The sequence below is a fragment of the Buteo buteo genome, chromosome 6 (genome assembly GCF_964188355.1).
Source record: "Buteo buteo chromosome 6, bButBut1.hap1.1, whole genome shotgun sequence".
Lineage (NCBI taxonomy): Eukaryota > Metazoa > Chordata > Aves > Accipitriformes > Accipitridae > Buteo > Buteo buteo.
This window is the reverse complement of record NC_134176.1, coordinates 28,799,782-28,815,119: the sequence shown is the minus strand read 5'-3', so window position 1 is coordinate 28,815,119 and position 15,338 is coordinate 28,799,782. Positions and strand designations below refer to the sequence as shown.

The following is a 15,338-nucleotide window of genomic DNA, read 5'->3' as shown; positions in this document are numbered from 1 at the left end:
GGGCGCGCAAGCTGCCGCCAGGCTCACGGGCCCCCCAAACGGGCCGGGAGCCGCATCGGGGCGCGGTGCGTGGGGAGGTCGCGGCGATTTTGCGGTTTGTTGCACCGCCACTCGGTCTTGCCTCCCCCGGGCTGCCCGCCCGTGGGTGAAACTGCCAGGGGACCGCGGCCGCCGCCGCTCCACAGCTCGGCCATTTAGCGTTTTGAGCGGCGGTGGCAGTTCTGCTCTTGCGCTGGGAGCTCACCTGAACGCAGCATCTTTCTGGCTGCTTGGGGGAAAACTCCTGAAGCGGCGGTGCCGGAGGACGCAGCGGGCTCCCGGCTCTCGCCCCCTCCAGAGGAGAGCCACGCAGGCCGGCCCGGCGCCAGCGCCGGAGGACGCCTGCCGGCACAAGCGCCCGCGGCAGACGCTGCTGCCGGGACCCCCTGCCCCGGCCCGCCGCCTCGGACCCACGCTCCCGGTCCCACGCCTCGCGCAGTCCCGCCGTTTTCCGCCGCGCCGCGCCGCGGGGTGCGCTGCCGGGGACACGCCGCCCGCCGCCGCAGCCCGAGCGCGCCCGCCCCGCCGGTGGGGAGCCCCGGCCCGCCCGCCGCCGCCGCCGCCGCCGCCGCCTCCCCCCGCCGCCCGCGCCGGCCCCAACTCCTCATTGGCCGCCGCCGCCGGAGGGAGGATGACGCCCGGGCGGGAGCGGGCGCCGGGGGTATAAAGGCCGGGCGGGCCGGTGCCGCCGCGCTCCCGCCGCCCCGCCCCGCCATGCCGCGCGGCTTCCTCGTCAAGCGCAGCCGGCGCCCCGGCGGCTCCTACCGGGCGCGCCCGCGGGAGCGGGACCCGGACCGGGACCCGCCGCCCGCCCCGCCGCCGCCCCCGCCGCCCGCCGCCGGGGGCAGCCCCGCCGCCAGGCAGGGGGCGGACGAGGAGGAGGAGGAGGGCGAGGAGGAGGAGGAGGAGGGCGCCGCCGCCGCCGCTTGCCCCGCGACGTGGCCCCCCGGCGGCGGCGGCGGCGGCTGCGGCGGCCCCGGGCTCGCCCCGCCGGAGGGGCCGGCCGCCTGGGGGGCGGCCGGGCCCTGCAGCGCCGCGGGGCCGCGGGCGGCTCTCTTCGAGCGGTGCCTCAGCTCCCCCGCCTCCGCCGAGTCCTTCCCCCTGGCCGCCTCCTTCCCGCCGGCCGAGAAGCTGCTGCTGCAGCCCCGCACGCCGCTGCCCGCCCCGCCGCCGCCGCCGCCGCCGCCGCCGCCGGTGCCCGCGCTGAAGCGGCCGTCGCGGGCCAAGGCGCCGGCCAAGAAGGCCAAGGCCACGCGGAAGCTCAGCTTCGCCGACGAGGTGACCACCTCGCCCGTGCTGGGGCTGCGCATCAAGGAGGAGGGGCCCGAGGGCCGGCCGGGGCCGGGGCCGGGGCCGGGGCCGCCGGCGGGGCGCACGCCGCTGGGCGAGTTCATCTGCCAGCTGTGCAAGGAGCAGTACGCGGACCCGCTGGCGCTGGCCCAGCACCGCTGCTCCCGCATCGTGCGCGTCGAGTACCGCTGCCCCGAGTGCCACAAGATCTTCAGCTGCCCCGCCAACCTGGCCTCGCACCGCCGCTGGCACAAGCCGCGGCCCGGCCCCAGCGCCGACGGCTCCGCCGCCGCCGCCGCCGCCGCCCCGCCGGGCAAGGAGAACAGCCCCGAGCGGCGGCCCCGCGGCCCCGCCGCGCCCCCGCCGCCGCCGCCGCCCCGTCAGCACCGCGGCGGCGCGGACAGCGCCGGCGGCGCCCCGGCCCCCCCCGGCCCCGGCCCCGGCCCCGCTCCCGCTCCCGGCCCCGCGGGCGGCCCCGGCGGGGAGGCGTTCGCCTGCCCCTGCTGCCAGAAGCGGTTCCGGCGGCAGGCCTACCTCCGCAAGCACCTGGGCACCCACGGGGCGGCGCGGCCCGCCGCCTACGGCCCGCCGGAGCGCGGGCAGCTCGCCTTCGCCTGCCACCTCTGCGGCGCCCGCTTCCCCTCGGCGGACATCAGGGACAAGCACCGGCTGTGGCACGCCGTGCGGGAGGAGCTGCTGCTGCCGCCGCCGGCCGGGCCCCCCGAGGGCGGCGCGGCGGGCGGCGAGCGGCAGGGCTTCCCCTGCAAGCACTGCCCCGCCACCTTCTTCAGCGCGCCCGGCCTGGCGCGGCACGCCAGCAAGTGCCACCCGCCGGAGAGCAGGCAGGTCCTGCTGCTCCAGGTGCCCGTCCGGCCGGGCTGCTAGGCCGGCGGCCGCCCCCGATGGGATTGCTCCGGGAGCCCGGGCGAGCCGAGCCAGTCCCGTCCACGCTGTAATTCCTATGGAAAGTCGCGGCACCCGCGGCGACGCAGGCGGAGGAGCTTCCCGCGGACTCCCCCCTCCGCCCGCCCCGGCCCCCGCCGCCTACCCCGGCCGCTGGGTTGCGACGCTCGCCCCCGGCCCGGCCCGGCGGAGGGGTCGGCCGACGGGCGGGACCGCCGCCGCGGACCGTGCCGAGCCCCGCGCCGGGGGCAGGCGCGGCGCTGCCCGTCGGCGGCCGGGGGGCGGCCGGGGGGCGGCCGGGGGGGTGGGTACGGCCCCGGGCTGGCGGCGGCACGCCGGGAGCCGGGCCCCGCCGGCATCTGCCGGGATGCGGGCAGTGCCGGGCCGGGGGCGGGAGTCGGCCCACCGAAAGTACATCTTCCGTGGCTACTCTCGGATAGAAGTACAGCTGTATATACGATATTTAAAGAGAGGAATTATTTTTCGTGAGAAAGGGAGCCTGATCTAGTGACCTTGTTTTGATAGCCTTAGCCCCCCCAGCTTCAACACTTAAGTTATCGTGAGGTGTTTTGTTTGCTGTACTCTGTACTAAGATAGTCGAGAAGGTAAATGTTCATATTAAGTCAGTGTCGAGTCATATGATAGCTAGCAAAACGTATGGAAAATTAATCGTGCTGTCTGCTTAATTAAAATACCGGGTGTTGATCTTCTATAGCTAAGTACGCATCTCCCGCTTACTCTGTGTTTCTGTACCCTGGCGACCGGGCGGTAGGCAAAACGCGCGTCTCCGGCAGCTGCCCGTTCCAAAACCCGCTCCGCTCCGTTAGTGGCTTGTTAGTGCGGCACGGACAATAGCGAGAAGCGCAGCTGGGTCTCGCCAGGCCGGGCAGTGCGCGGCCCTGCCAGACCCCGCGTCGTGTTGCGGGCAGGCAGAGGGTCCCTGTCCGCAGCCGGCCTTCTTGGGCGGCCTCCGACCCCTCTCCCCCACAAGCTGTGCTGTTGATGTGAGCTCCTTCGAGTCTTGTGGCCAGCTGAAACTAGGACGTGAAACAGCCTTTGGGTATGTTGCTAAAGCGCAGATGACAGGCTACTTTCCTTCTCCCTAACGAGACCTACCTTTAGCAAAGCAACCTGCAGCGTGTATTCCCTGGCTTGAACAGCGGTCTGGCCAAATGCTTTGAAATACCATCAGATTTACCAGCTACTGACATTTCAGCCGGTATTTATTTATTTATTTAATTTCCCCAGGCAGGAGTGCTTGTGTCTAAATGGGATAGCAGATGAGGCCAAAAATAAGGGCAAGCAAATTCAAGAAAGGATTTAGAACAAAGCTCATGCCTTTCTTGAATTCAGCAGGGCAAAGAGGGTTGGCTGGTGACTTCTGAAGAACCGAGTTGATCCCAGCCCTAGTCTTCGTTCTAACTGTCTCAAATCAGCATGCAGAATATTTCAATCTTTTGATTAGCATCCCCTAAAGCAATTATTTATGTCGTTTTAGATTTTGTTACACACAACAAAAGATTCACGTGTATCACGCCCCAAGGCTGAAAGCAAGCGATAAGTGCTTTTTTTTAAATGTGCTTCACGGACTTTTTCGTTTTAGTTCCAGGACCTGGACAAATGAATTAATACAATATAACCTAAAGTAGCCAAGATTGGCTGTCCGATGCAGACGGCTAAACTCGCAGCTCGCTATTCTCATATGCCAGAAATAAAGCATGTTATTTTAAGTTGTGCATTTTTCCATCATTTGTTGGTAACAGAGACTTAGGTAAAAATGCCCCTTTTATGCAATTAAATGAGTTCTCCCTCCTCACAGTGACAACAGAGAAGGTCACTGTGTTTTTTTTAAAATCATCGCTCCCCTTTCTTCACTTGTGCAGTCAAAGACGAAGGGCTCTGGACCACAGAAACCCGATGATTATTAACTGCTCCTACAATTAGCACGCAAACAACCAGCCTGCAGGAGGGAACGTCCTGCGCTTTGCGTTACCTGTGGAGCTGCGTGTTTACTAGATCTGGGGAGAAGTTTTCTGTACGGCGTTCTTGTGATGGGTTGGGAAAAAGCTCCTAGGAACTTGTGTGTACTTTTTAATACAAATGAAAACTAAGCTGTGTATCGCACTTAACTGCTCCACTCATAATATGCTATTCTTCTATAAATTGGAGTAAGAATCTAATCACTGAGGTGAATGACTAATATACAAAAGGTGGTAAGAATAATTTTATTGTATTATTAAATAGCATGTCTTCTCTTCAACCATTACAAATTTGTAGATACTACATGAATGACAATACATAATCTATCTTTTTATTGTTGCCCATATGATATATTTACACATGCAGTTAGTACCGATGTCATGCTACATTTTGTTAACAGCATTTTGTTGTTTGCCAGACTCAAAATGTGAGCATTTCATCTTCTGTAGGAAAATGTCTCTGGGTGGGTGGAACACGTGTACTAATCTGCACTCACAGCGTTGGAATCGTCAGCATTTCAGGCCAGGCTCCTGGAGCATGTTCCCTTTTCTTCCCTAGTACATATCATCAGAGCAATGAATTTCTTTCAGGGAAGTGCTTTTTTTTTTTTTTCTCTTTTTAATGTAAGAAACAAGAATATACATCTAGATCCAGCAGCCCAGTGATAAAGGCTGAAAACCATGAAAACTCAATGGCATTTACTATTGATACCACTTGGAAAAGCAAACATTATAAAAATATTTGGAAGCCAAGCATAAGTAGAATTTCAGCACAGTGATTTTGTTTTCTGGCATAGATTATGGCATCACCTGCACGGTTATGAAATGATACGTTGCTCTGTGAAGAAAGAGTTGGTGCTACGAGCAAGTTATTTTGTTTGGACTCTGTAATGCTTGAAAGGCCGTTGAACTACTTTATTCTTAACATAAATAATCTGTACACATCCTGTGCATTAACATTGTGACATCTGACAAAGACTTTACAAATGCAACTTCAATTTAAAATTGTACATTCATTTTCAAATTGTACATAATTTCTTTCTTTGTTACAGAGAAAATTGCAATGGGGCACAATAAATATAGTGTAATCAAACTGCAGTCTCCAATTCCATATATGACTCAAGATCAATCAGAGTTAAAAATGACTACTGTTAAGATACTGTAATCATCCAGGAAGGTAAAAGGTGCAGAGGACAAACTGCACTGCAAAAAAAAAGAAAAAAAAACCCAGAGAAAAAAAAAACCTAAAAAAAAAAAAAAAGGCAGCCTGGAGTTTGATAAAAAAACCCAAAAGCTAAAATATTAAAGTAAAATTCCAGTGTCACTGTTTAAAATAAACATACAAGAAAAGGGGTAGGCAGGGGACGGGTGCACGCACATTAGAGACATTATCCTTTAACAGAAAGCGGTGAGTTGCTGTGGGAAGGGTGGCCGATTGCTGTTCCCTAGAAAGCTGCAGGCATCTCGCCACTTAGGACTTGTTGGCCGAGCCAGAGGAGCGGCGCAGTTTCATGGACATGCGGCTCTTGCTAGTCCGAGGAGACATTGGAGAGGCTAAGTCTGTTCCATCCACCTGTGCTGTTGCTGCTGCTGGAGGTTCTCCCGGCTGAGTCTCTGGGCAGAAGCCTGCAGAGGACAGCAAGAACCAGATGGGTCAGTGCCGCCTTCCGCGCTCGCAGCGCGGGATCTATTCACAAGGGGCAGAGAGGAATTTCAGTGCTGCTGTCACTCCCACAGCATCTCCTAGCCCTTTACCAGCTGTGGGTGATGGTACTGCACGTGGAGTTAGCCACTGCCACAAATCCACCTCTAGAGAAAAGGCGATGCCAGAAACCACTGAGCTACGGGACTGCAGAACCCCCTCGCTCTCGGCAACTGAGGCAGCACTGAAGTGGGCGACGTTCTCCCGCTAACCGGGAGAACAAACACCTCCAGTTCCCTCGCAGGGATGGGGAGTTGTTATTCAAATCACAACCCAGAAGAATCCAGTCTTTAATGAGAACGTGAAGGTTAACAGCTCATTGCGCATGAAGGGAGCTCTAGGAATGCAGCTGAAGAGGTGGAGTGAATCGGGGGCCGACTGGGAGAGCAAAACCTCTTCTCCCATCGCAACTTCAAAAGGCAAATTCCTACAGGGCCCACAAGGCAGAAGCTTGAACAGATCATACTAACTGGATGCACTATATGTTAATGTTTCTTTGTAAAAGGAACAAGATGAATTTGAGGTAACGGTATGTGGTTCATGAGCCCAGTGCCCAGAGCTACACTCCCGTGGGCCCCCAGTCCTCACTGCAAGAGGACAAGGCTTTTCCTTACAAACAGCCCGTCTCCAAATCTTCTTCCATAGAGACACAAAAGGAAAAGGAGAAAATACAAAATCAAAATTACATTCTCCTTCCCATGTACAGGAAATTAACACTATGAACTCACATCCACAAAACTGAACTGCATTTTAATTAGCCATTTACACAGACTGACAGCCTGATTGAACTCAGCTACCTCAGTCGCCACTGATCGCTTCTGACTCGTATAAATTATGGACAGAAGCTTAGTCCTGCAGAAGTCAATGGGGAAACCCCTGCTGACTTCGGTAAGCTAGAAATCACTTGCTCTTTCTTCCACATCATGTTATTACTGCTAATTCTTTAAAATAATAATGCAATAATCAGAACTGAAGATCTCTCTCCCTCAGTATACGTTTCATATATCAAGGGGTGCAAAAAACATTCAAAACTGATCATGATTTATTTTGAAAGGCTCTTCTAAAATCAAATGAGGTCATCAGGTAAGGAGTCTAAGAGTACATTTAAAATACATTGTCATAAAATTCTGCGATTTAGTGCCCTGGCTGTCCTCCTTGCCTGGTCCAGCACCTGCCTGCTCCAGAGGGATGGCACGGTACTTTCTATCTTTCTCAAACTGACACGACCCATCAAAGTGACTGGGAGGAGAAAGGGCTGTTATTTGTTCCCCAGCTGGTGACAGTAATTCTGTTCATGAACTAGGTACTTCATTGCCAAACAATCTGGAAAAGCATGATAATGCCTGACTCACTGTGCCTTGCAGAAAAAGGCACGCAGGGAAACATGCACTCTCATTCTCTGAAATTCTATCTTGTTCTAATTTTACAAGGAATTAAAGCATTTCAAATGGTGGAAGTTAGAGAATAGAAAATAACCGTTGTTGTTTTGCACAGCATACCATTCACAGCTAGCGTGAAAGACCTTCCGTTTCAAGCCTTTGCCCTTTACCTTGATGTGGCCAATGCTTTCTAGTGGAGGTTTTGGAAGGAGAAGAAATATCACAGCATTTCTTTCTTTGTTGAGAATGAAGAAGTGATGAGGAAGGAGGAGTGGAAAGAAGTGAGGAAGGGGGAGGAGAAAAGATAAAAGATAACAGGTGTGAGATATGAGACACGAACCGCAGAGATTGAAGGGTATTAACAGATGAGCACAGAAAAAGGAAATTCGAATTTCATTATGCAATTGCTGCTCATGCTACAGGTTAAAGAGAGTGATGAGTTAGTTATGTGCAATGAAGCAACAGCTCTGAAATCCGGCGTCATACTTACCAACTAAGCATTACAAGAAAAAAAAGGAAGAGAGAGAGAAAGAAAAGAATTCTATGACATTATCCAGATCCAGCAACCTTATTCATAGCAACTGAGATACATCCTAAACATTGTCTGAAATGCTTGCTTAAAGTCTGTGAAAACAGTTTAATACTCACACACATACACACAATCGAGAAAGAAAAACAAATGGCAACTCGATATATGGCTTCTGCTCCCCAGCTGTTTCACAGTATTAAGTGTGCTAAAATTATAGCCAGTCTCAACATGAGACTCCTGAAATCACGTAAAGAAGAAAAAAACAGAGTATTTAAGCTAGTTAGTCTGCATCAAAGGATCAAACCTTAGTGTGACATTTTATCACGGCTTGTCTCAAGCAAACCTTAACACCCCCCCCCCCCCCGTTATTTCAATTAAGGTGTTATTCTGGTCACATCTTAAAATTTTGTTTCTGATTCCTGCAGACAGAAGCACAGATTCACATGTAATCCCATTTTTTAAAGAAACTGACTTAGAGCTATTGAAGAACAGAAGTCATGTAACATGATTTTCACATCTGAACATATCACACCAGAAGAGTGAAGAATAATGGCACTTAAAATATATTCAAAGTCTGACAGCAATCAACAGACTGAGTAGTAACTAAATTTCTTTGGATTTTAGATAAGCATATATATCTCTATATACATACATACGCACATACACACATGTGGATATTAAATGTGGTATATAGAAATTCTTCAGGTTTTGTTTCCCCTTCACAGTTTTAAAATCTTCAGTGTAAAATGTTACTATCTTTATCTCTCTATGGAATGAAATATTTAGTTATCCAAAATATAAAAATAGGGTTAAATAAGGCAGCTTTATTGACAATTGACCTAGAATCAGACAGTCCTATAAAATAAACAAAATAGATGTGTTAGGATTTTTAAGAAGTTGAAAAATGTCAGGAAGTAATCCATATTTTTCATCTCGTAGGCCTTGACAAGTGACAAATACCATAGCCTGATGAGCTATGGTATTTTGGGGCCATAAGGTAAAGCTGTTTCAATTGCTTCTGAACAAGGAGGTGGATCAACAAAGTTGAAATGTGACACTTTCACACTCCATTGGAAAATTTTAGGATCTTCTACTAATATTGTGTTGGTTATTTGACTCAGAAATTAACTATTTAAATGTCACATGGAATCCTAACTACACACTGGAATCCTAACTACACACTGACTGAGTTAGAAGTGAGGTGAGGTGGAGGAATCCGGAGGTATCGTTAACACACGCGCTGCCATGACTCATCTCGCGCATCACTTCTGACTTTCAAAGAGGTGAAAAATTCACCAAGCAGAAGCCTGACAGGGTGCTGATGTTAGGACAGAGTGCTGCATAGTAAGACTATTCTCAGTGCTTCTGGCTTTATCACACCTTGTGGATCAACATGTTCCTGAGTGCCATCTCTGATAATTTGTGCATGTTGGTACATTTTGATCGTTTTTTAAGATACGTCAGTCGTACCTGTCCATCCTGCTCCCCCCCCGCCCCCCCAACCTGCAGGGAAGAGGGCAATCATTTTTGTACAGCTTGTGCCCTTTGCCACTCTTACAAATTCCAGTCCAAATACAGCCAAGCTGCCTGTCATGCTCAGCAGAACCTTGCTAGAGTCAAGTCAATTAAGCCTCTCACTAATTTTGGGAAACAAGGAAAGGAAGCAGAAAGTGCATGCAGAGAGAAGACTGCAAAAGCAGCTGCAAAGCAAGACGAGAAAGCGAGGAAGAGATGGTCTAAAGATCTGGAAGACTGGAACTGGGTAGGACAGAAAGAACTAAGAGCCAGACATGAGAAAGAACACAGCAAAAAAGATTCAGCTTATGGCAAAAGAGCAGCAGAGCCCATGTCCAGTGAAGAATGCTCTTCAGAATCTGGCTGGAAACGAGTGTTGGGTAAACCTGTTCCTCTCTGTCAACTATTACCTGTGAAATCCAGTGGCAAAATTCCCAATCTTTTCCACTAGTGGAGATTCAGGCAGAGGTAAGACAGCTTACTACCTATTATTGCCCTATCTCAGTCTGCAGGAGGTGGTGGTTGCAGTTTTGCCCATTAATCACGTGGCTGTTAATCAGTGTTAGAGAATTTCTCTTTTGCCCTATGCCTTAAAACAAAAATGGAAGGAATTACACAAGGAAAATGTTGTCACAAGACAATGATTTCATAAAGTCAAACATTCAAAAACTAGGAATTGTCAGGATTAAAATTTAATTTTGTCCCCTTGTGTGTATGCCTGGGATGCTTTTTAGTTGGACAATCATACTCTTTTTTTCAGTGGACCCATTTCATTAAATGTAGAAAGTTGATCCATTTGGGTTTCTAGCAGTCCACACTGAATTTACTGCCTCAAAGTGCTGAGGATCCTCAGCTTATTATCACCCAGGTGGTTGACTTAAGGAGAATAGTTCAGAAACACATAAGGTTTCCAATATGAAAGTTTTGGAAAATTTCAGTAAGTTTTGAGGTTTTTCTCTGATTTGGAATGAAAAAAAAAAATCTTCCTAAGTTTGGCCTGGAAAAGGGATAATGAGAAACTCCTCCCAGCAGAGATTAAGATGCAGACTGCTGAATTTGAGTTTTTCTTGTGCAAGGCTGAAGTATCGTGACCTCTACATTCCCCTGCTTCCTCGCCTGTCCGATGGCATCCCCACTTACTTTGGGAGTGGGGTGGCAGAATTGTTCTGAACACAGGGTTGAAAAATACAGGAATGATCGTTGGGATCAAAGTCTGATGCTTTTATCACAAGGAAAATACTACGACTAATGTAGAGAGGCCCCTTCTTTATAAGGTTTCCTGCACTGAGGTACTATTTTTAGTAGGAAGAGAGGGGAAAAAAAAGAAGATAGAGAAAAACGAAACCCAAGAAATCAGTACATTTTAAAGCTCAGAATCTTAGCATCATGGGGTCAATAAGCCCTTCAATATCATTAAGCTTACCATTGACAGTTCCCTCAATCCATTCTGATGTCACAGAAATCTGGTTTACTCAATAGCTGTATAGGAGGAGTTACTCTATTTAACAGAGTATCTGCAGTTACTCTATTCAACAGAGTCAGCACAAAGTAAAAAACACAGAGGCAACTGAATTATATTCTGTGATTAAGTGCAGGTAAATCTCAATTTTTTAAAATGTACACACCCACTATGCTAGTCAGGTTCCTAAACACGGGAACGTGGACTTGTCAGATATTTTGACAGGGTAAACTAAGTATCTAGATAAATCAGCAGCAGCCACAATCACACTGTATTGAAGAGCAACCACTGTAAGGAAGGAAATGGCTTTTGCTGAGGGCTGAGCCTTTGATAAAATATGTCAATCTGAGGAAACAGAGTTTGTTACCGAATGGCATGTTCTCTATTTGCTCTGATTATCATAGCTCAAATGAAAAAAAAAAGGCATGCTGAAACCAGCCAATGGGATCACAATAACAACAACAAAATTGCAACTCCTGGTAATGGGCTGTAGCAGCTTCACAGTTTCTACAGATCTTTCTTAGAAGAAGACATCGTATATAATATTTTAGAAAAATTAATCACAATCCAATTAAAGAATCAAGTCTATAGTATCTAAAATGTGGATTTTTTTTCTAGTCTCTTCTGCTCAATTATTTTTCATTAAAGAAAACAGACATAAATTAAATATTTTGTATTTAAAAAAAATAATTGTCGTGTATTTTTAGAAGCTGGTCAGAAATTTTCAGATGACATGGGTATGTTTGGCAGGCAGCCTGCAAGGTTTTGTCTGAGTCATCTTAGGGGCGATGAATGTGTGTGGATTCCCAGGCAGGACTCTAGTGCCACTCCTATGTGCAATCCTGGCACAATGCAGAGCTCTGTATCTATTTTTTCAAGAAATCTGCCTGTTGTAGGGACCCTGGAAACTTAGGGGTATCTATTTTTTTTAACAGAACCTCTGATGGACTCTTCCTTGGGATCACAGTCCGTCAAAGTTCTGGGTCATCCGTAGCCACCTCGCTCACAGGTCTGCCTTTGCTAGAACTGGAAACCAGTGGTTTCCAGGCTAACCCCAAGCCCTGGCGTAACCTTTCTGGCAGATGCCTGCAGCGTTAATTTATACCTGCCTCAGGCTTTAGAATTGGTGCCCTCCAGAGTCAGCTTGGAGGTAGATGCTGTGGTAGTACTCCAGGCACTCCGTCCTGGAGCTGAGTGCCAGAGCCCCAGGAGCCCCCAGGCGAGCAGGACTGCCAGAGCATCCCCAGCTTCCCTGGGCTGAAATGAAAGCTCAGAATCAGGCAGGTCTGGGGACAGGTCGTTAGACTCTGATGCATGTCCATCCTAGGAAGCTCCTGACTGCTCCTGACACCGATGTGTTGGTCAGTTCCACTGCACAGCGCAAGGTCCAGAAGAATGTGGCCCTCAGGACAGGACATCATGTTTCGTAGTACGTAAACACACACACGCATACATGCAGATGTGAAATACATCACCTCCTATTAATGAGGTTCCTGCAGAAAATTATTACATTTGATAGAAAGGCTAAGTCTAAAATCAAGTTTCTAAAAATCATAATATTTTTCCAGATCATGTCAGAGAATACCAAGTATGACTAGGACAATTTTTAAAGGAATACAGGAATTGCCACTGTAGAGCACCAAACTAGTACAGAGAAGCAGCTTTGTTTCACCCCAAAAGAATGAACTAGAGGACGAGGGCAGAACAATTTAGTCTGTAATGAGATTTCCAAAAGTGAATAGGCAGAACTGATACAAGTGCCCTAGAATATAGAATATACACTAGCCATACAAAAGTGTCTGGTGTTGAATACTTGCTGAGTGCATTAGGTAGGAAATGGGGCAAGGACTGGTATATCCCTGGTTATTGTTTTTATTGTTTCTAGTTACAGATTTTTCTTATTCAAATGTTTTCATACATTAAATTATGTTACTTTTTTAAAAATACTGATTTAATTAGTTTTAAGTTACTTTTAATTTTCTTTCCTTTTGGTCTTGACTATTTGCACTAGCATAACTATACCACTTATTATACCTTGAAACTGCACCTCACTTCTACTTATGGTTTATACTTTCAAGCGAAGGAGTCCCTACGTTTTAACCTCTCTGTCATTCTTTCTGTAGCCCTATCACAACGCTTCTATAATTTTAGAGTTTATTTCTGCATATTTTTGCAATTTAGAAATAAATTTTGAGATAACAACTTGCCAAATTATTCTTATAAAATTTATTTTATTTTGATTTACAGCTTTTCCACAGAAGCTTTTGGATTTTTTAGTCATTAAATAAAGGTTTTTGAACAAGGAATTTCAAGTGTTACACATTCTTCTTCTCCTTCTCTCCTATGTTATCACTGCAGAATGTCTTACAACATCAATGAAAGACAGTACAGGGTACAAAACACACCACTGCCATCCAGTACTACTTGTTCATGCTGAGAAACAAAGGTCAACACGATAAAGTGTTACTCATTCAACAACTGTCTCTATCATTAGTTACCTTAATCCCAGAACCAGTGTTAGTGCTTCATGCAGACCTGAGGTTAGTAAAAGACTAAAACTTTAAGAAGATGTAGTGGTCATTTCTCAATCAGTGTGAAATTCTTTTTAGTGTGAACAAGGGCAACAAGGAAAGTTCGCATACAATTTGGTTACAAGCTTAGTGCTCTAGTAAAAGTAAGAGGAACAAAGGGGTTTTTTGGACACTTTGTCTTACCTTCAGATAAACAGAACTGATATTTAATGATCTAAAAAGAGGGGAAATAAAATAATGAAATAATCATAAGGAGTTCAAGAAATTTCAGAACAGGAAGGCCTTGAGTTACTCATTTTCTTTTACCGATTTTCTCATTAGTAACTGAAAATGCAGTATCCTCTTATAAAACAGGTATTTTACTGGAAAGCAAAAATTACCTTAAAACCAACTTTGCAGCTAATAACCTGGAAACAAAACTGCTGACTGCAAGGCTCTCATATTTCCAATTTAAAACTTTACGTTCTAAAGATGTAATGAGCCTTAAAAAACTTTCTTATGAGGAAGGTGTACTAAGATTAAAGAACGTATCTACCTGAACCAGCCTAGATAAGGAGTACCAGGGCTTCCATGGAAACTTTATACAGGGGAACGTGATAAAATTCACTGTAAAAATACAGTGTCTGGTTGCTATATTAAAAGCAGCTTCCCAAATCTTAATGCCAGGCATTGGCTCATGATGTCAGGCAACAGAATAAAGATTTAAAGGCAACTTTGCCCGGGTTCTCCAATATGTACATATAGTCTCTCTGATTAATGGTAACTCTTAATGATGTGCAAAGGTCTGATTTTTTAGTCTTTATAAGTAAGGATACTGCATTTCAAGTAAGATTGTATAAAAACAGTTCTTTACTGTACTTCTTACCTGTCTCTGAGGGCAAATGATGGTAAGGTGCTGGACAGAAAACCTGAGCAGCAAAATCCTCAAATGTTGTAGGCTCTAGGTGATGTTGAACAATTGTTTGCAGGTATCGTGCTCTCTCCTCATAACTGGTTTAGCCAAGAATTAAGGATGAACTTATATTATGTACTATAACTGCTAAATATCAGTGCCTAGTAATTCAGAACCCTTGTTTTTGGCAAATACATATAATGTATTTCAGTGACTGTACACACACTTATTTTTAATTCTTTACATACCTATATTATCTGATACACTGAAGTAATATTAACCATAAGATTAAACACGATTCATGTAAACCTTATGGTTCAACTATCTTTTTTTTTCATGTCTGATGCAAAACTTTCTGAAAATTTTTTTTCAAACAGCAGCAACATAAATACTCTCTTTTAAGTAACTGATTTGCCTGTACTCTGGTCACAACTAAATATAAAAACATTACAATTTTTAAGAGGTATAGCATGAAAAATAACCTTAGCATTAACAAAATAAATGATTTTGCACTTTTCCATAACAAACTGCTTCCATAATCCCTAAACACACACACACACACACACACACACACACAGAGTTAAGATAAATACATAGTGAAATTTCAGTATTGGGAAAAACACCTCGTCAATTATGCTGTTAAAACAAGCAAGAATATTTGTAAAGAATCCGCAGGACCCTTAAATACTGGCTAACAGGGTGTCGGCAGGGCACTGACAGCAAAATACTGTACTTCTTCCTTTTCCCTGTGTTCTCCCTCTCTGATATTATTGACAAGAAACTGGTATCTTGAAGTGTTGTTGCTTTTGAAGAACCCTCTCCAGGCTTCTTGTTCCAGCAGGTCTGATTGTGCTGTTAGCACAGAGAGAGCGAGAAAAAGAGAGACTATTTCTGCTGTTCATGAAAGCAACTATGGAAAAGGCTGTCAAAATGTAGAGCAGCAGGCAGCAACATACAATTATCAAGAAAAACTACCATGCTGACTTCATGTCGTATAGTTCCTGAACTGAGAAATCAGTTAACCTTTTCTCTCACAACTTTCAAAGTCCTCCAGCTGGACTCAATATGTTGAATGAGGGAGACCTTCTCCAGTTATTTTATAGAACCGTAAAGCGATCAG

The 15,338-nt window shown here is 47.2% G+C and overlaps 2 protein-coding genes across 11 annotated transcripts in view; one reads left to right on the top strand and one right to left on the bottom strand.

Moving 5' to 3' along the window:
* Positions 1–753: 753 nt before the first annotated feature.
* On the top strand, positions 754–2,214 carry INSM2 (INSM transcriptional repressor 2). The gene has a single exon (XM_075031100.1). The coding sequence runs from the start codon at positions 754–756 to the stop codon at positions 2,212–2,214; it is 1,461 nt and encodes a 486-aa protein (XP_074887201.1).
* Positions 2,215–4,434: 2,220 nt separating this feature from the next.
* RALGAPA1 (Ral GTPase activating protein catalytic subunit alpha 1) overlaps positions 4,435–15,338 on the bottom strand; it is a 135,187-nt gene continuing 124,283 nt past the window's right edge. For 6 of the 10 annotated variants that reach the window (XM_075030261.1, XM_075030265.1, XM_075030267.1 and 3 more), the window contains 2 exons: positions 14,192–14,316; positions 4,435–5,837 (listed from right to left, as the gene is read on the bottom strand). In XM_075030261.1, coding sequence (XP_074886362.1) covers positions 5,683–5,837; positions 14,192–14,316 — 280 coding nt within the window. In that variant the 3' untranslated portion in view covers positions 4,435–5,682. Of the gene's footprint in view, positions 5,838–7,412; positions 7,528–13,509; positions 13,541–14,191; positions 14,317–15,338 lie in introns of all 10 variants that reach the window. The other 4 variants (XR_012650737.1, XR_012650738.1, XM_075030264.1 and 1 more) reach the window with 4 other exon arrangements.

Bases quoted from the DNA above. Each gene is read 5' to 3' on its own strand.
- INSM2 (XM_075031100.1), top strand. From the start codon at position 754: ATGCCGCGCGGCTTCCTCGTCAAGCGCAGCCGGCGCCCCGGCGGCTCC.